Source organism: Nomascus leucogenys, chromosome 5, assembly GCF_006542625.1.
Source record: "Nomascus leucogenys isolate Asia chromosome 5, Asia_NLE_v1, whole genome shotgun sequence".
In the NCBI taxonomy this organism is placed as follows: domain Eukaryota; kingdom Metazoa; phylum Chordata; class Mammalia; order Primates; family Hylobatidae; genus Nomascus; species Nomascus leucogenys.
In genome coordinates, this window is record NC_044385.1 from 20,810,185 (window position 1) to 20,831,676 (window position 21,492).

A 21,492-nucleotide genomic window follows, 5' to 3' on the forward strand; every position below is an offset into this window, starting at 1 on the left:
TTCTAATAACACTGTTCTGAATGCTTTGCATATATTAAATTATTTAATCTCCATCACAGCCCCATGAGTTCGGTGTTATTCTCATTTTATGAATGGTGAGACCAATCACAGAGAAGTTAGTTCACTTGCTCAAGGTCATAGAAATAGAAAGTGGTGGAGCTAGATTTTCAGCACAAGGAGTTTAGCTCCAGACTTCATGCATATCTACTTTATATGTCACTGGCACTGATTTACTAATTTTTAAAAACTATTTTCACATTTGTTTTTATAAGTGAGATTGGCGTGTTATTTTTTTTCCTCTTTTCTTTTTTTTGATATTCAGATTATCCTTGTCTCATAGAAAGAGTTGAATTGCATTGCTTCTTTTTCTCATGGACCAATGAGTTATTTATAAGTGTCTTTTAAAATTTTCAGTGTATGGAGTTTATCTTTTTTGTTGACTTCAATTTAGTTGCAGTGTCATTACAGAACTTGCTCTGTGTGGTATCTCTGTTCTTTGAAATGTACTGAGACTTGCTTCATGGCATAGCCTGTTCCATTCAATATGTGTTCTTGAAAATAGTTTGTGTTCCAATTTAGAGAGCAAGCTCCTGTGTATGAAGCTTTTCAGATCGTCTTTATATTCACTATTTTTTTTTGCCTACTTGGTTTATCTGTTAATGACTAAGAAATTAAAATTTTTCATTATATGATGTTTACCAATTTTTCTCTGAAGTTCTAACAGTTTCTTTTTAATGATTTTGAGACTCTCTTATAGAATGCACAAAAGTTTAGTATAGTATTTCTTCTTGGTGTATTGAATTTTGTCATTATGTAGTGATATTCCTTATCCTCAGTAATACTTTTTCTACTGAAGTCAAGATTTCATTTCATAATCCAGTATAATAGATGGCCTTTAACTGGTTACTAATGTATATGGATGTGTTTCTACTATCTTTTTGTTTTCTGTTTGTCATGATTTTTGCATGCTGCTTTTTATTTCCTTTCTTCCCTTCTCAAAAGTTTTTAACTGTGGTAAAATATGTATAACATAAAATTACCATCTAAATTTTCAAGTGCACAGTTAAGTAATGTCAAGTATATTTACATTGTTGTGCAGCAGTCTCCAGAACTCTTTTTTTGTTTGCAAAATCATTTATGTCTTCTTCACTGAAATTTGTTGTTGTTGTTGTTGACATTTTAGTTTACTCTCTAGTCTTTTGGTGGTTACTCTTGGCTTCTACTATGTGTATTAACCAAGTTTAAGTTAAATATCTTAAAACTATTTCCCACAAACAATTTAAAGACGTTTAATCTTACAGATTGAGTATCCCTTATCTGAAATGCTTGGGACCAGCATTTGGATTTTGGAATATTTGCATTATACCAGTTGAGTATTTCTAACCGGAAAATCCAAAATCTGAAATGCTCCAGTGAGCATTTCCTTTGAACATCATGTTGGCACTCAGAATGTTTTGGATTTTGAAACATTTCAGATTGCAATTTTTTTGGATTAGGGATATTCAAGCTGTATTACCTCTTTACAACTTTCTTTATGTGTTGTTATTGGCCAGTATTTTAGCTGTATCTTTTGTTTACTGTACAAAGTTAACATTTTTATAGTATAATCTTATATACACATTTGTTTACATTCACATTCATGTTAACCATTTTATTAGCTCTTCATTTCTCTTGCATTAGATCTCTAAAATCTTTTTTTTCTTCCTGAAATAAAGCTTTACTGGTTCCTTTAGGGCAGATCTGATTATGGTAAGCTCTGTCAGTTCTGTTTATATGAAGCCTCAGACTTGAAAAGTAATTTTTTGGGTATATAATTTTAATTATCTTCTCATATCTTTGAAAATATTTTACCCTGTTTCTGTTGCTGTTGTTACTTCTTCAGTGTCTGTTGTCTAATTTTCCTCCACTCCGCCTTATTTGAGGGTGGGGAATGGGTGATTTGTCTTTTTTTCCCTCTGATTTCTTTACGGTCTTTTATTTCTCTTTGGTATTACCCAGTGTCATTTTTTGAACACTTCTGGTTTGGATTTTTTAAATTTTTTCTTGATTCGTAAATGTAGAGCTTCCTGTGGTGATGGATGAATGTCTTTAATTTTAACATTTATATTTTTTCATTTCTTTTTTTTTTCTTTTCTTGAGGTGGAGTCTCACTGTATTTCCCAAGCTAGAGTGCAATGGAGTGATCTCAGCTACCTGCAGCCTCAGCCTCCCAGGCTCAAGTCATCTTCCCACCCTGGTAGCTAGGACTATAGGCGCATACCATCATACCTGGCCATTTTTTTTTTACATTGTTATTTTTTCATGGAGATAAGGTCTCACAATGTCGCCTAGGCTGATCTTGAACTCCTTGGCTCAAGCAATCCTCCAGCCTCAGCCTCCCAAAGTGCTGGGATTATAGATGAGAGCAACTGTGCCTGGCCTTATGTTTTCTATTTCTAAATGTTCCATACAATTCTTCTATAAATCTGCTTGGTCATTTTTAATAGCCTTTTGTCATTTTTTCATTTTTATTATTTCATCTTTTATTCCTTTAAACATTTCATATGTAGCAATTTTGTGTTGATATCTAATTATTTTAATTCCAAGATACCTTTGATGTTTATTTTTATTGTTTTTGTTGTTTGATTGTGGTGCTTTGTTCTTTGAGTATTTTGGAATCTGTGGTTGTGAGCTCACTCTTGTTTGTTCTTAATATGTGAAAAATTCAGATTTCATTGCAGTTCTTTCCCCCAAAGAAAATTTGCATTTCCTTTTGCTGGGAGGCAGGTAGTGGTACTGCCCTGAGTCCACTTTAGCTCTCCTCTAAGTTTCTCACTTCAATTAGGGAGCCTCCGGTGTAGTTTCTATCTCCTGGCTTCTGGCTTGAGGCGTAGCCTCCATGTCAAGGGCAACGCTTGTTTTTTATGAAAACAACCTCACAAATATTTATTAAATTTCACAAATATTTATTTTGACCATCATATCATTTATTCCTAAATATTTTCCTCATTTCTGGAAACTAAGGTACTATAAGGTTAAATGAGCAGCTCCCGTGCATTTACTATATTAGCATAAGGAATTGAGACTATTATCAGGACACCATGCCATTAATATCTGTTCAGAAGTAGTTTATTTCTTTTAATTTGTCCTAAGGTGAATAATTTTGGCTCTTCTTGACTTAATAATAGCTATTCTGATGGCCAAATTTGGTCTCTAGGTTGCAGAATTGGTAACTTATATTCTTTTTACAAAACTGTAGGAACTAGTCCAGGCTAGTGAGCGATTAAAAAACCAATCCAAAGAGCTGAAAGACGCACACTGTCAGAGGAAACTGGCCATGCAGGAATTCATGGAGATCAATGAGCGGCTAACAGAATTGCACACCCAAAAACAGAAACTTGCTCGCCATGTCCGAGATAAGGAAGAAGAGGTGGACCTGGTGATGCAAAAAGTTGAAAGCTTAAGGCAAGAACTGCGCAGAACAGAAAGAGCCAAAAAAGAGGTTAGTAGTCAGGCAAATTTTGTAGTGCCCATGGGATAGTGATTAAAGCTGCTTTTTGAGACTAGTAATACCATATATAATTTTTTCTTTAATATTTTTAAAGTTCTTTTTATAGTTTGTTAATATTATTTAATATGGATTTAAACATTTGAATTATCTTCCTGTTACAAGGTAAATTCTCATTGGGATAAATGTTTTGTTTGGAAAAAAATTATAACCATGAATTTTTTCATGCTTTTTTCATTCTGTTTTAAAGCTGGAAGTTCATACAGAAGCCCTAGCTGCTGAAGCATCTAAAGACAGGAAACTACGTGAACAGAGTGAGCACTATTCCAAGCAACTGGAAAATGAATTGGAGGGACTGAAGGTATCTTTTGACTTCACATTTATGAAGCTTAATTTTCTTCTCTTTAGACTTGTTAGGAGTGTTAGCTTATATACTGTATTCATTGTGCAGTGAAAACTAGCCATTCTTCAAAACTAGTATTCATAATTCTCGTTCTTACCAGTAGGAAACTAATACAGATTTCTTAATTATGCTGAAGAAAATGGAGGACTGTGTTTAGTGGGAAATATGAATCTATCAGGAAGAAGTTAGAATGTTTATGAAGGACTGCCTACCTACACAAGATGTACTGGTAATCTGCATGAGAGTCATGGTTAGATATCCAGACCCTCTATATATCTCATAAATGACTCAGGAGAAGCTCAGGGGTAGCTTTGCAGACACTTGTGTTTGTTAGGATAAGATGATAATGGGCATAGTCTAAAACATCTCAGCAGAAGGTGCTTTGCAAGGGAAATCCTTGAGCCGTTCTGGAGTCAGACTACCTATTCTTAACTTCTTGCTTTCACCAGTTACTTGCTGTGTAACGTGTAACATTGGACAGAACATTATGGGGCCGGGCACAGTGGCTCATTCCTGTAATCCCAACACTTTGGGAGGCCGGGATGGGCAGATCACCTGAGGTCAGGAGTTGGAGACCAGCCTGACCAACATGGCAAAACCCCATCTCTACTAAAAATACAAAATTAGCCAGGCGTGGTGCGCATGCCTGTAATCCCAGCTACTCAGGAGGCCAAGGCAGGAGAATTGCTTGAACCCGGGAGGCAGAGGTTGCAGTGAGTCTAGGTCTCACCATTGCACTCCAGCCAGGACAAGAGTGAAACTCCGTCTTAAACAAAACAAAACAAAACAACATTTAACCTCATTATACTTTAATTTTCTCATCTATAAAACTATTTCATGTCAAAAGTACATACATACATTTGTAAGCTGATGCATTAAAAGTGTTCAGTAACTGTTAGTGTAATAGTATTATGTATATTACAGTGAGTGAATTAAGATCAAATTGACGTGATATTTTTATCATACTAATAGTCTGAATGTGGTATCTGCCTTTTATCTTTTTTGACTCGAAACTTTTTCCATCCTGTTTCCTCTGCTGTATCTGTCAGCCCCTATTTCACCTACTTCTTTTAGGACCATGCTTAGTCTATTGTCTAATTATCCATAACATGTAAGAATCATACTCCTTAAAATCTACATACTCCTTCTGTACTGCTTCTTGGAATTCTGTTAATACCTGTAGCTTAGCTCTTATTGTAATTATTTATTTGCAGATCTGTATATTTCCAACTAAACCGTGACCTAGCTTATTGAAAACACAGACAGGTATATTGTTAATTTGGCCCTGGCAAAGGACCAGATATTTAACTGTTAAGTTATGAATGAATCATGTGGTAGAATTGGTCAGAACTTACTTTTTCTGACAATTGAATTTCAGTGGTTGCATGTCAAATTCCTTTGCTGTAAATAGAAATATAAACTCCTGATTTTATTTTTGTTTTTGTTTTGGGAGTTTGTTTTAGTTCATCATGAATTCATAGTCCTGGTTAGCTTTACGAAATAGAGATGTGTCTTCTATATACACCTGTACCTCTAGAGCAGGATTAGTATATAGAAGTAATTACATCACCATCCCAGATACTTTTCAGTCAGGGCCTGCTTTGTTTCCGGCACTATTCTAGGTGCTTTGGATGATAAGAATAATAAAGTACAAACTGGAAGAAATCTTAGGCATTATTTTTATTTGAGAAAATTGAGGCTCAGGAGAGTTAAATATTTTATAGTCAGAAGCGATAGAGTACAATGTAAACCCAGGTTTTCTAGCTTTCATTCACATGTTTTATCTAATAGTTTGCTTTTTATTTTTTTCTACAGTAAACATTACTTCATTGGAAACTCTGTATCATGTTTACCTACTTGCCAAACACATCTCTGTGTCATTTAGAAATTTGAGATAATATAACACCTACCTAGTAAATAAGTTAATGCATTTAACATGTATAGGCCAGAAGCTGGCACATAGTAAAGGGTTAAAACATATTGTGGCCCTTTTAAAGATTGTAGGAATCTTCACTTCATTGAGAATACTTTTGACAGACTTAAAGAGAGAAATAGCCCTCCAAAAAGAGTTAAAGACTTCAATATCTCACTTCCAATAATGGATAGAACATATGCACACAAGATCAATAAGGATATTGAGGTCGTGAACACCACTATAATCAACTAGACCTAACAGATACAGAGTCAGCCCTTCATATCCATGAGTTCTGCATTTGTGGATTCAACCAACCATGGATCAAAAATATTTGGAGGAAGAAAATTAGATGGGTGCATTTGTACTGAACATGTACAGATGATTTTTCTTGTCATTATTCCAAATGTAAAACCTACTTATATAGCGTTTATATCACATTAGGTATTGTAAGTACAGATCGTGACGTTTTGATCAGCCACAGACTGCATATACAACAATGGTCCTGTAAGATTATAACGGAGTTGGAAAAATTCCTATCATCTAGTAATGTCTTGATGATCTTGACCCTGTGTAAACCCTATATTAATGTATGTGTTTGTGTCTTAATTTTTAACAAAAACGTTTCAAAAGTAAAACAAATAAAAATTTTACAAATAGAAAAAAACTTATAGAAAATTGATATAAAGAAAGATAGCCAGGTGTGGTGGCTCATGCCTGTAATCCCAGCACTTTGGGAGGCTGAGGTAGGTGGATCACTTGAGGCCAGGAGTTCGAGACCAGCCTGGCCAACATGGTGAAACCCCGTCTCTACTAAAAATACAAAAATTAGCTGAGCGTGGTGGCGCGTGCCTGTAATCCCAGCTACTCTGGTGGCTGAGGCACGAGAATCACCTGGACATGGGAGGCAGAGATTGCAGTAAGCTGAGATTGAGCCACTGTACTCCAGCCTGGATGACAGAGTGAGACTCTGTCTCAAAAAAAAAGATACATTTTTGTACATCTGTACAATGTGTTTGTGTTTTAAGTGTTACTACAGAAAAGTTCAGAAAGTTTTAAAATAGTAAATAGCTTATAAAGGTATAGTAAGCCAAGTTTATTATTGGATAAATAAAATTTTAAAAATAGTGTATCCTAAGTATAAAGTGTTTATCAGGTCTCCAGTAGTGTACAGTAATGTCCTAGGCCTTCATGTTCACTCACCAGTCACTAACTCATCCAGGCCAACTTCCAGTCCTGTAAGTTCCATTCATAATGCTCTACATGACATACCATGTTTTATTTTTTATACCATACTTTTATACCATATTTATATGTGACATACCATTTTTTATCTTTTATATGATATTTTTACTGTATCTTTTCTATATTTAGAGACACAGGTGTTTACTATTGTGTTACAGTTCCCTGCAGTATTCAGGACAGTACCATACTGTACAGGTTTGTAACCTGAGAGCAATAGGCTATACCCTATATCCTAGGTGTGTAGTAGGCTGTACCATCTAGGTTTGTGGAAGTACAATTTATGTTCACACAAGGACAAAATCACCTAATGAGATGTATTTCTCAGAATATATCCCTGTCGTTTAGCAATATGTGACTGTAATCTAGAGGTGATTTAAAGTATATGGGAGGATGTGTGTAGGTTGTATGCAAACACTGTACCATTTTATATATGAGACTTGAGCATCCATGGATTTTAGGTATTCAAGTGGGGTCCTGGAACCAGTGCCCTATGGATACTGAGAGACAACCATGTATAGAACTTTTCACCCAACAACAGCAAAATACACATTCTTTTAAAGTACACATGGCAGATTCTCCAGGATAGACCATATGTTAGGCCAAAAAACATTTTAGTAAATGGAAGAAGATTGAAGTCGTATGAGGTCTCATCTCCAACCACAGTGGAATTACAGGAAAAAAAAACTTGGAATGTTCAAAAATATGTTGAAATTAATGAACACACTCTTAAGCAACCATAGGTCAAAGGATAAATCACCAGAGAAATTAGAAAATATATGAATGAAAATGAAAATACAATACATCAGAACTTACAGGATGCCATAAAGGCAGTGCTCAAGAGAGAAATTTATAGCTGTAAATGCCTGTATTAAAAAGAAGGACTAAAAGGGAAGAAAGTAAAAATCAATAACCTAACTTTATACCTTAAGGTACTAGAAAAAGAAGAGCAAACTGAATCCAAAGATAGCAGAAGGAATGAAATAATAAAGATTAGAGCACAGCTAAATAAAATAAAGACTAGAAAATAATAGAATCAATAAAACAAAAAGTTAGTTGGTTAGAAGTCAACAAAATTGACAAACCTTTAATTAGACTAACCCCTTCCCAATAAAAAAGAGCTAAAGAGAGAGAGAGAGAGAGACACTGCAAATAACTAAAACCAGAAGTATAAGGGAAAATTTTATTACTGACCAACAGAAAACAAAAGAATTATAAGAGGAACAACTGTATGCCAACAGAGTAGATAACCTAGATGAAATGGACAAGTTCTTAGAAGGGTACAAATAACCCAGTATGACTCATGGCAAAATAGAAAATCTCTGCAGACCTATAACAAGTAAAGACATTGAATCAGTAATCAAAAACCTTCTGACGGACCCTCCCGCACTCCACAATCCCACTGCAGCGGCTTGTTAAAAAAAGACAGGCAACCTTCTGACAAAGAAAACTCCAAGACCACACCACTTCACTAGTGAATTGAACCAAATACTTAAAGAAAAAGTAACACCAATCCTTCCCAAACTCTTTTTTGAGAAGGCACCTGTCGTCCCAGCTACTCTGGGAGCTGAGGTAGAAGGATCACCTGAGACTTCGGAGGTCGCGACTTCAGTGAGCCATGATTGGGCCACTGCACTCCAGCCTGGGTGACAGAGTGAGACCCTGTCTCAAAAAGAAAGGAACTTGAGACTTGAGCTTAAAATAAATTCACCCAAGTTCCAGGCTGCAAGATCAATACACGGCAGTCAGTTGTGTTTCTATAAGCCAGCAATGAACAATCTGCAAAGAATGTTAAGAAAGCAATTCCACTTAACAATTGCACCTAAAACTATTCACAATAGCAAAGACTTGGAACCAACCCAAATGTCCAACAACGATAGACTGGATTAAGAAAATGTGGCACATATACACCATGGAATACTATGCAGCCATAAAAAATGATGAGTTCATGTCCTTTGTAGGGACATGGATGAAACTGGAAGCCATCATTCTCAGTAAACTATTGCAAGGACAAAAAACCAAACACTGCATGTTCTCACTCATAGGTGAGAATTGAACAGTGAGAACTCATGGACACAGGAAGGGGAACATCACACTCCGGGGACTGTTGTGGGTTGGGGGGAGGGGGGAGGGACAGCATTAGGAGATATACCTAATGCTAAATGACGAGTTAATGGGTGCAGCAAACCAACACAGCACATGGATACATATGTAACAAACCTGCACATTGTGCACATGTACCCTAAAACCTAAAGTATAATAATAAATAATAATAATAATAATAATAAAAGTGTCATCAGATAATTCTAAAAAAAATAAAAATAAAATCCCTTGGAACACATTTAACCAACTAAAAATGACAAAACATTGCCGAAAGGAATTAAAGAAGATCTAAATAAATGGAAAGACATTTCATGTTTATGAATAGTGGGATTTAATATTGTTAAAATGCAGTACTACTAGCTAAAGTTATGTACAGCTTCAACTCAGTCCCTATCAAAATTCAAGGTCTTTTTTGCAGAAATAAAAAGCTGATCCTCAAATTCATATGGAATTGCAAAGGACCTGGACAGCCAAAACAATCATAAAAAAAGGACAAAGTTGGAGGACTCATACTTCAGAACTTACTACAAAGTTACAGTAATCAAAACAGTGTGGTACTGTCATAAGGATAGACGTACAGACCAATAAAATACAGTTAAGAATACAGAAATAAATGCATGTATCCAGGGCCAATTAATTTTTGACAAATGTACTAAGTCCATTCAATGGGGAAAGAATAGTTTCTACAGATGTTTTGGGACAACTGAATATTAACCTACAAAATAATGAAATTGGTCACCTGCATCACACCAGTTATACAAATTAACTCAAATTGGATCAGCAACTGAAATCTTGTAGCTACAACTATAAAACTCTCATAAGACCTTGGATTTGATGATGGATTCTTAGAAATAATACTGAAAGAAGAATTAACACCAATCCTTCTCAAACTCTTGTTAAAATAGAAGAGGAGGAAACACTTCCTAACTTTCTGTGAAGCTGGCATTACCCTGAATACCAAAGCCAGACAAAAAAAATCACACAATTACAGACCAATATTTCTTATTAATACAGATGCATAAATAACAAAAAAAATTTATAAATTGGGCTTTATCAAAATTAAAACTTAATGTGTATGGTATCAAAGGACATAAGAAAGTAAAAAGACAGCTTAAGGAATGCAAGAAAATATTTGCAAATCATGTATGTGATAACAATTTAATATCCAGATTATATAAAGAACTACAGCTCTACAACAGAAAGACACCTCAATCAAAAAATGGGCAAAAGACTTAAATAGACATTTCTCCAGAGAAGATATATATAAATGGCCAATAAGCAAATTAAAAAATGTTCAACATTGCTAATCACTAGGGGAATGCAAATTAAAGCCAAAATGAGATACCACTTCATATGTACTGGGATAGCTAAAATTAAAAAGAAGGAAAAAAGAAAGTAGGTCTTAACAAGAAGGTAGAGAATTGAAACCCTTATATGTTGCTAATGAAAGTATAAAATAATGTAGCCACTTTTGAAAACAATGTGGTGGTTCCTCAAAAAGTCAAACAGAACTACCACATGAACCAGCCATTCCACTCCTAGGTATATACCCAAAATATTTGAACATAGGAACTCTAATAGATACTTTACACAAGTGTTTATTTAAGTATTATTACAGTAGCCAAAAGGTGGAAACAATCCAAGTGTTCATCAACAGATGGATAAAGGAAATGTGGTATATAAATACAATGGAGTATCATTTATCTGTGAAAAGGAATGAAGTCATGATACATACTACAACGTTGCTGAATCTCGAAAACGTACTAAGTAAAAGAAGCCAGACACAACAGGACAAATACTATATGATTCCACTTATATGAAATATTTAGAATAGGCAAATTCAGGCCCGATGCGGTGGCCCATGACTGTAATCCCAGCACTTTGGGAGGCCGAGGCAGGAGGATTACTTGAGCCCAGGAGTTCAAAACCAGCCTGGGCAACAGAGTGAGACCCCATCTCTACAGAAAATTAAGAAATTAGCTGGGCACGGTGGTAGATGCCTGTAGTCCTAGCTACTCAGGAGGCTGAGGTGGGAGGATTGCTTGAGCCCAGGAGGTCGAGGCTACAGTGAGTCATGATTGTGCCACTGCACTCCAGCCTGGACAACAGAGTGAGACCCTGTCTCTAAAAAAAATAAAATAAAATAGGCAAATTCATAGATACAAAGTAGAATAGAGGTTACCAGGGTTTGCGTGGAGTGGGGAACAGGGAGCTAATTCTTAATGGTTACAGAATTTTTTGTTGAAATGATGAAAAAATTTTGGAAATAGATACTGGCGATACTTATACAACATTGCAAATGTAATTAATGCCATTGAATTGTACACGTAAAATGGTTAAAATGGAAAATTTTGTTGTATGTTGTTTTACCACTTAAAAACTATTAATGCAGTATAACAAGATAATTGAATTTTACACTTTTAAATGAGCGATTTGTATGATATGTGAATTATATTTCAATAAAAACAATTTTTAAGGAAAACTTTTAAGTTGTTATATATGATGCTGTGATGCTACTAGAAGTATTTTTTTTCCCTATTGTGTTAGTTTGTTGGGGATGCTGTTGCAAAGTACCACACACTGGGTGGCTTAAAACACAGAAGTGTCTCAGTTCTGGAAGCTAGAAGTTCAAAATCAAGATATTGGTACGGTTGGCTTCTGGGGGCATGCTGACAGTCTTTGGCATTGCTTGGCTTGTAAGATACATCACCCTGATCTCTGCTTTCATGTTCACATGGAGTTCTCCCTGTGTGTCTGTGTCCAGATTTCTCCTTTTATAAGGATGCAGTCTTAATGAATTAGGGGTGTGCCTTACCGTTTTGATTCGATTTACCTCTTAAACCATATTTTAAAATAAGGTTACATTCTGAAGTACTGGTGGTTAGGGCTTCAACATAGATAGGAATGTGAGGGTAACACAGTTCAACCCATACACTTACATTTTTCGCTTAATAGTGTAGGCCGGGCGCGGTGGCTCAAGCCTGTAATCCCAGCACTTTGGGAGGCCGAGGCGGGCGGATCACGAGGTCAGGAGATCGAGACCATCCTGGCTAACACGGTGAAACCCCGTCTCTACTAAAAATACACAAAATTAGCCGGGCGTGTTGGCGGCCGCCTGTAGTCCCAGCTACTAGGGAGGCTGAGGCAGGAGAATGGCGTGAACCCCGGGAGGCGGAGCTTGCAGTGAGCCGAGATCGCGCCACTGCACTCCAGCCTGGGGGACAGAGCAAGACTCCGTCTCAAAAAAAAAAAAAAAAAAAAAAAAAAAAAAAAAAAAAAAGTGTAATAAGCATTTTTACTTTCATTACTAAATTGTCACAAACATAATTTTAATGATTTTAAGTAGTTCAAGAAGAATTTTCCCCCCAGGTGGGGGGAGGGGGGAGGGACAGCATTAGGAGATATACCTAAGGCTAAATGACAAGTTAATGGGTGCAGCACACCAACATGGCACATGGATACATATATAACAAACCTGCACATTGTGCACATGTACCCTAAAACTTAAAGTATAATAATAATAAATAAGAATTTTCACATACCTAGTTATTTCTATTTGTTATTACAAAATTATCACAAACATAATTTTAGTGATTATAAATAATTCAAGAAGACTATCCGCATAACCAGTTTTCTATTGTTACCTTTAAAAATTCTTTGCAGTATTATAATTGCCAAAAACACCTTTATGCACTGCTTTTTCTGCATAATTTTCTTAGAACAGGCACCTAGAAACGAAGTTAGCAATTATTTTAAGGCTAATTTATGTGATAAATCCCACAAATCTTTGCAAATATGAGAGGCAAAAAAAGTTGTACCTCTTTATTTCTTGGTTTATTAGTGGATTGTTTATTAATCATATTTTCTGTTCGTAAATTCTCTATTTGCTAATTTAATTTAGTAGTCAATGTTTTTCTTACCAATTCATAAAACTCTCTGCACAGTAAAAATTTTACTTTTTAAAGTATTTTCAGCAACTATTTAACCAATTTATCATGTATCCCTTAATTTTGATCTTGTTTCTTTTTAAAATTATAGAAGATTTGTTGGTTTTTCTCAGTGTTTCTTCTTTTGCTTCAAAGCTTGGCTTGTCCTCCTCCTCTCAGAGTTTTGATAAGTATTTAATTCTGCTTTCTTTTGGATGTTTGTTGGGTCTAAAAATAATTAACTGTGTATTAGGAGTTTGTTTTGCTAAATGGTATGACATGAGATTGATTTTTGTTATTTTACTGCTAACTGGTGATTCCAATTTCATTTATTAATGATTGCCTTACCCAATGACTGAAGATGTCTAATATATTGAATTAAATTATTTCGGGGAGCAGATCTGTCACAGTGATACTTTAGTAAAGAGTTATAGTATGTTTTAATATTTGAAAAGTATATTTTCCCATGCACCCCTTGGTATTTTCTTTGACATTTTTACCAGTTTATTCTTATCCACGGAGTAGAAACATGTCTCCATGACCTTCTATCCCCACATTTATAAAGAACTTTTAATTAGAATTATGTGGCAGATAACATGAAAAATATTGAATATGTACATTTAATCTTCCCTTTTAAATACTTTGTTTCAAGACTTGTAGGTTTCTCATATAAATCAGAAATTTCTCACTATTATCCTTCAATCAACAATGAAATTTTTGTTATGTTTATTGCTTATTTTAATATCTGGAAGTATTGATTTGTGTTTATCTTATGCTATTGCTTTACTCAATTCTGTCAGTTCTAACACATTTTACCAGATTTATTTGTATTTTCTGGGTGAACAATTAAATAGAAATTATAAAGATATTATTTTTCTTTACAATATTCATTTTTTTTAACTATTTTACATGTTGGTCAGAGAGGCAATTTTATATGTTGGTCTGAAATGAATGTTGCATAAGAGTGATAATGGAAGACATCCTTTTTGTTGATATTTCTGAATTTACTCGATGTATCTCTGATGTTTCACCATAAATAGTATTTTGATAGCTCAAAATGGATACTTTTAAATTAAAAGAATTACTGTATTATTTTTTATGTAATGGTTTTATTGTGGGACTTAGAGTAGTATTTGGAATTATTACTGGATTTTATAAAATGCTATTGGGTAGGGGTACATACTGAGATTATCATTTGGATTTTTAAATACTGAGGTTATCATTTGGATTTTAAAATTTAATCTATTAAAATCATTTTATGACACATTTATTAGTAAGTTTGCTGACATTAAATTATCTTCAGCGCCTGCAGTAAAACCTATTATTTCTTGGTAGGTTTTTTTTTTTTACAGATGGTTTAATAATATCATTCGTGTTCTATTTGGCTTTTCACATTCTTATCAATAAGTGATAGGCATCTATAACCATAATTGTTGGTATCTTTGTTAGGTTTTGATTTCAGGGGAATTTTTTTTTTTTCTTGAAACTTACTGTACATGCTGCTGCCATCCCAACAGTCATCACAATAAACAGAACATCAAACTAAAAGTGTTGTTTTCTTTAAGTAGTTAGAAAAATGCAAAAATAGTATGGGTCAGTGGTAAGTGCCACAGATGTCAATTTAGTCATCATTTTCATAGCGATGCATAAGAGCAAGAATCTGCCTTGCTCTGGTTCTTCTCAAGTTAAGCAGACTTTTGCATGTTAGGCTGCCTCATAAGCCACTGGACGATCTGGATCTGGCACATGAAAAGTATTTTTTCGATAAATGGTTAGTATTGCAGTGGACACGCCAGGGCTATTTCTCTGGCCCACATCACTCCCTTTGCTCTTTTTAAATTATATACTTCAAATATGAAGGAGTCAGGGTATTTTTCCTTCTACTTAAAGTCAACTACGCTTACCAGTTTTTATTGCCCTTATGACTGACTTCAAAAAAGAATACAGTGACCTCCAGATCTTGATTCTTTGTTGTCCCTAAACTTAAGTGCATAGGTTCTTTTAGTTTTAAAAGTTTTATTGCAATTGGGGAGACAGATAAGATATAACAAATTAATGACCTTTGGAAAATTACAAAGCTTAGGAAATCTTACAGTCGTAATCTGTAGTCTGTATGTTTCTGTTTACCCTTTAGGCAGTACCTGGAAGAATCTTTGGACTTTACATTTTATTTTCTTTCTTATTACTGAGAAGATATTTCAGCCTTATTTCTAAAAAGGTAGATTTCATCCCAATTTCTTCTCCTTCTTAATCATACCTAAAAGTGAAGAGACCTACCATTTTTTTTTCTAGTGTAGATATGAAGGAGATGTTAGTTTAGACCTTGCCATTTCTCACAGGACTATTGCAAAAGGTTCCTGTCTTTATTTTTGTACATTCTACTCTATCATTCCTTTGCCCATTTTAATTTTTTTAAGACACAGATGTCCTTAAAACTTTTTATCAGTTCCTCATCAGATTTAGGATGCAGTTAGATTTTTCTCTCACTCCATACACCAACAATAATTCTAAATAAATTAGAAATTTAAATGTAAAGCAAGAAATCATGTAAGTCCCAGCCACAAATTTGAATAAATATGTAATCTTTGTGTGAAGAAAACTTTTTAAAAATAGCAACAAAGACAGACTATTAAGGAGTGTAAACTGAGGAAAATATTTGCAATATATGGCAGACAAAAAGTAGACTTAATATAGAATTTTATTTTCGTTAGGATGTACAAAAAATGCAGTTATATGAATACTCATTTATATTACAGAAGTTATTTAAATATTTTATTATTCTTGTAGATGCACTAATCTTTTGTTATTATTTCTATAGCAAAAACAAATTAGTTACTCACCAGGAGTATGCAGCATAGAACATCAGCAAGAGATAACCAAACTAAAGACTGATTTGGAAAAGAAAAGTATCTTTTATGAAGAAGAATTATCTAAAAGAGAAGGAATACATGCAAATGAAATAAAAAATCTTAAGAAAGAACTGCATGATTCAGAAGGTCAGCAACTTGCTCTCAACAAAGAAATTATGATTTTAAAAGACAAATTGGAAAAAACCAGAAGAGAAAGGTAAGAATCACATCATTTACTATACAGTAAATACTTATTGAGTACCTGTTATGTGTCAAGTATTGGAGATACATAGACAATAAACATATCCTAGACCTAAAGGAGACCAAAGTCAGGATTGGCAAATAGAAAATTATAATACAGCGTGATAGAAAAGCAAATGGGATGATAAGTATAGGAGCACATATAGGGAAGGCACAAAAGATAACGTTGGTACATCTAGGCTTTCTGAACAAAATTACTTCTAGCTTGGCATGATGGCACACACACACACACCTGTAATCTCAGCTACTTAAGAGGCTGAGGCAGGAGGCTTACTTGAGCCAAGGAGTGCAAGCCCAGCCTAGGCAACATAGTAAAACCCTATCTCTACCGGGAAAAAAAAAAAAGAAACGATCAACTTCTAAGCTGAGATATAATTAGTAAGAAAAAAGTAGCTAGGGAGGAGTGTCCAGGGAGAATGTGCTAAGATCTAAAGGCAAAGGGGGACATGCCACATTCAGAAAATGATAGCTGTTTACTATGACTGAAACATAAATAGATGGGAGTGGTGAGAAATGAAGCTGGAAAGTAAAATAGAGCCAAAATCATGACAGAATACAAGGCATTTGCACATTATCCTCAGGCCATTGAAGGAAGGTGACCTGATTATATTTACATTTTTGAATGACCACTCTTGCTACCGTGCGGAGAGTGAAGTGGGAGGAGCAGGCCGGAGGTAAGAATCCAGCTGCAAGAGATGAGGTGTGGGCCTCAGGTGGTGATAGTGAAGATGGAGAGAAGTGGATGGATTCCGTCTACTGAGAAGATAGAACCTGGAGAACATAATAAGCAGCTGTGAGAAATGAGGGAGCAGGAGAAATTATGAGTTATACTCAGCTTTCTAGATTTCAGGCAACTGAATATATGTTATTGTCATTCTCAGCTTATATTGGAAGCCTGAGTTTATTCAATTTGGTGCATTTATTCATTCAGTAATATTTTTTAACCTACCATGTCTGACACACTGTTGTAGAGACTGGTACAAAAAGACAGTAACAATGAAAAAAATTCCTGTCCCGTAGAACTTTGTATAAGTAAAACATAGAATATATTAGATAATGATAAATGCTAAGAACAAAAAATTAACAGGGAATAGGGTCTATGAAGCATTCAAGGGAGGGTTAAATTATATAAATACAGGATGGCCAGGAAAAACTACTGAGAAGGTGATTGATTTCTCAGTTAAAGATTAAAACAAGAAGAGATGTTTATACAGATGTGTGAGAAGAGCATTCTACATGGAGAAGAATAAGTTTTTTACAAAATAGTGAGGAGGCCATTGTGGCTCAAGTAGAATAAAGGGAAAAGAATAGTAGGGACAAGTGAGAGAGGCAACAGGGTGCCACATCATGTAAAGCCTTATAAGTCATATTTAGTGGATGCATAGTTTCTTATTCTGAGTAAAACTATTGCAGGGAATTACAGCCATGCATCGCTTAACACTAGGGATATTTTCTGAGAAAGGTATTATGTGATTATATACAAGATTTTTTTTAAAAAGGGTACACCTGTATAAGGCACTTAACCATGAATGAAGCTTACAGGACTGGAAGTTGCTCTCAATGAGTCACAACTAGAAGGTCTTCAGGGACAGTTACACACATGAAATTACCATTTCCTATGACAACAGTGCCTTCTTCGGGAATACTTCCTGAAGGACCTCCCTGAGGTTGTTTTACAGTTAACTTTTAAAAAAATATTAAGTAGAAGCCATATACTCTAAGATAATGATAAGAAGTATAGTATAGTAAATACATAAACCAGTAACATAGTCATTTATTATTAAGTATTATGTACTTACATAATTGTATGTACTATTATACTGCCGGCAGCACAGTAGGTTTGTTTACACCGACATCACCACATACACGTGGGTAATGCTTTACTTAGTACCTAAAACAGCTATGGTATCACAGGTAATAGGAATTTTTCAACACCACACAGTGTTCCCATAAGATTATAATAAAGTTGAAAATTTTACGCAGTTATGGACTAATGCATTATGGACCAATGGCAGTCCATAGTTGATCAAAATGTCATTATGCATTACATGACTATATTGTAGAATTCTGAGCAGAAAAGTGACAACTGATTTGTGTTTTAACAGGATCACTCTGAATACTAGGTTAAGAGTAGTTTGAATTAGGTAAGAGCAAAAACAATGAGACCACTTAGAAGACGACTGAAGCAATCCAAGCAGAAGATGACAGTGACTTTGGCCTAGGGTAGTGGCAAAAGGGATAAGAAGGGTTTGAATTTTAATGATCTTTAAAGGTAAAGATAGCAATGTATTGATGGACTAGATATGGGATGAGGGAGAAAAAGGAAGACTCAAGGATGATACCAAGGTTTTTGGTCCAAGCAGTTGTGAGAATATATTACTAGAAAGGACCACTACAGGAGAGGCAAGTTTAGGATTGGGAGTGTTATCATGGGCACATTTTTCCCCCTGACAAGACTCTTTCATAAACAGAGCTCATTTTAAACAGTTACAGTTGAGATGCTTATTAGACATTCAGCTGGAGATGTCAAATAGGCTAATGTATAGACCAGCCTGGATTTGGGGGCGGGAGGTAAAATCCTGAGAATATTTATCACTTCCATGGCATTTAAAGCTCTGAGACTGTATGAAAACACTTAGTGAATGGATATAGATAGAAAACAATTTCCTAGAACTGAGCCTTGGGGTACTCCAATTTTTGGAAGTCGAGAGATGAGGAGGAACCAGCAAAGTGGATAGAGAAAGGGCAGCGAGAATGACAAGATAATAACAGGCAAATTTAGTGTCCTTGTGTTAGCAGCGGCAAATGCATACGCATTTGCAGCAACCTCAATTCTTGCCTCCTCAGAATAAAGAATTAGACGAAGGGGCATAAGACAGGGAGAGACTGAGGCAAGTTTTAGAACAGGAGTGAAAGTTTGTTAAAAAGCTTTAGAACAGGAATAAAAGGAAGCAAAGTACACTTGCAATTGGGCCAAGTGGGCGACTTGAGAGATTCAAGTGCGTGGTTTAACCTTTCACTTAGTGTTTAACCTTTGACTTGGCATACTTCTGTGGGGTTGCATCCCTTCTCTGATTCTTCCCTTGGGGTGGGCTGTCCGCATGCACAGTGACCTGCCAGCACTTGGGAGGCGCTGCATGCACAGTGTGTTTACTGAAGTTGTACACGTGCTCACTTGAGGCATTCTTCCCTGACTGGTGGAGTGCTCCTAGAAGAAGGTCATATGCCACCAGTTAAACTCCACCATTTTGCCTCTTAGTGTGCATACTTGAGCCCACTTGCCTAACTCCTGAATCTTATTGGGAAGCTGCTGATCACCAGTTTCAGGCATTTCTATCTAGTGGGAGACTGCCTTTTCCTGGCACCAGATGTGACCAATTATTATTTTAGAAAGTTTAACAACCACCTGACCATCACCTGATGTGGCCATTCCTGGTTGGGGGTGTGGAGAGAGGGGGTCCCTCCTGTCCTGCTTATGTCTGCCTGACTGCCTACTGTAACACCCGAAACCAAGTGAAGAAAGCATATAAAGTATTGTCAGTATGTCAAATAAAATGAGTTCTGAATCAAGTGAGATAAGGACTAAATAATGACATTGAGTTCAGCAATATGAAGGTCATTGGTGACTTTGATAAGAACAATTTTAGTGGAAAAGTAGAGGCAAAGTCCCCACAGTAGGATCAAAAGAGACTGGAAGGAGAGCAGTTGGAGGCAGAACATAGAGGTAAAACTATTGTTACTTGGAGTTACCACACAAACAAGCAGTGAAATCAGGTAATAGCTAGAGGAGAAATTATCTCAGAGAAGTTATTTTGCTCTTTGTGTGTGTGTGTGTGTGTGTGAGAAGATGGAAGAAACAACAGCATGCTTGTAATCTGATAGAAATTATCTCATAGATGATTGGAGGAGAGAGGAGAGGAGGAAAGTACTGGAGCAAAGTACCTGAGGATGTTCATAATGAAGGGATTGGCCTTACTCGATCCTGTTTGTTTTTTTTTTTAAACCTATCATGAGAAGAGCAAGTAAAGTATATGGACATAGATAGGGGTGGTGGGAACTTGTCCATGTGTTAAGCTCTCTTGTTGAGTTGGGCATATTGAACTTGTGGTGCTCGGAAGACATCTTTGTAGAGATGTCAAGTCAGTTTGAAGGCCACAGAAGCTTCAAGTGTAGATTCAGAGATATCAGCTGAATACATAAATAAAACCAGCTAGTGTCATTGATGAGATACCTCAGGCAGCATGTGTAGAGAGGGAAGAGACAGCACCTAAGACAGAATACTGAGGAGCATTGGTATTTACAGGAAGGATGGAAGAGTAACAAAGGCAGCTGAAAAGAAGCCAGGAATGTAGACTAAAACTAGGAGAGCTTGGGATCCCTGAAATCAAAGCCAGACAGCATGTCAAGAGGGCAAAAGTGGACAACATTGTCAAAAGTGGCAGGCAGGTTGGATGTAATCACAGTCAGGCCGGTGTTGAGTTTTGAGAGAGCTGTTTTCTTGAGATGGTGGAGGCAGAAGCCAGATTTTGGTGTGGTGGAGAGCAACTAAGCGATGAAAAAGTGGTTACAGAAACTGTTTCAAGATATGCCTACCAGTGAGTGGGAAGACAAGGATTTGGGAAATGAATTGTGACACAGGGTATGGGGAGAGTTTCTTTATTTTTAATATGGAAGAGACTTAAGCTTGTTTAATGCTAACAGGAAAAAGAATGGTTTTACATGAAAATTTTACTCAGTTTATTTTTGTACATATTTTTCTGAAAGTCTTTGCAGTTTTTTTGGGTTTTGTTATTGAAGTTGCTTCTGTGTTAGGAAAGCTTCCTAAACATAACTAAATTTCACATCTGTCTATAGATAAGAGTGAAGTGACAAATTTGCTTGGAGATGGAGGTTGGCTTATTTTCCTTGAATTTGTCGTTTAAATTATAATTTATCTTCAATAATGTTATGTAGGAGATTTTTAAGATTACACTTTTAAGATCAACCATTACTTACATTCTTTGTTCACGGGAAAGCAATCACATAAAATTACCCAGAACTGAACCACATGGAATTTCATTTATTGCTAACGTCCTATAGCATCCATCAAATTGCTGTAGATATAAGCCTGTTTGTCACATAACAATACAGTCTTCAAAAACTTACTCCTTGCTGGGCATGGTGGCCCACGCCTGTAATCTAAGCATTTTGGGAGGCTGAGGCGGGCAGATCACCTGAGGTCAGGAGTTCGAGACCAGCCTGGCCAATATTGTAAAACCCCATCTCTACTGAAAATGCAAAAATTAGCCAGACTTGGTAGCATGTGCCTG

General features: G+C 35.7%; 1 protein-coding gene across 19 annotated transcripts in view; it reads left to right on the top strand.

Moving 5' to 3' along the window:
- Window positions 1-21,492, top strand: part of CDC42BPA (CDC42 binding protein kinase alpha) — a 314,383-nt gene that overhangs the window by 189,822 nt on the left and 103,069 nt on the right. For 17 of the 19 annotated variants that reach the window (XR_004030077.1, XM_030812764.1, XM_030812771.1 and 14 more), the window contains exons 13-15: window positions 3,239-3,481; window positions 3,738-3,848; window positions 15,892-16,139. Coding sequence is in view for 18 of the 19 variants with exons in the window: in XM_030812764.1 (XP_030668624.1) it covers window positions 3,239-3,481; window positions 3,738-3,848; window positions 15,892-16,139 (602 nt within the window). In the remaining variant the exon portion in view is untranslated. The remainder of the gene's footprint in view (window positions 1-3,238; window positions 3,482-3,737; window positions 3,849-15,891; window positions 16,140-21,492) is intronic. The other 2 variants (XM_030812773.1, XM_003275108.4) reach the window with 1 other exon arrangement.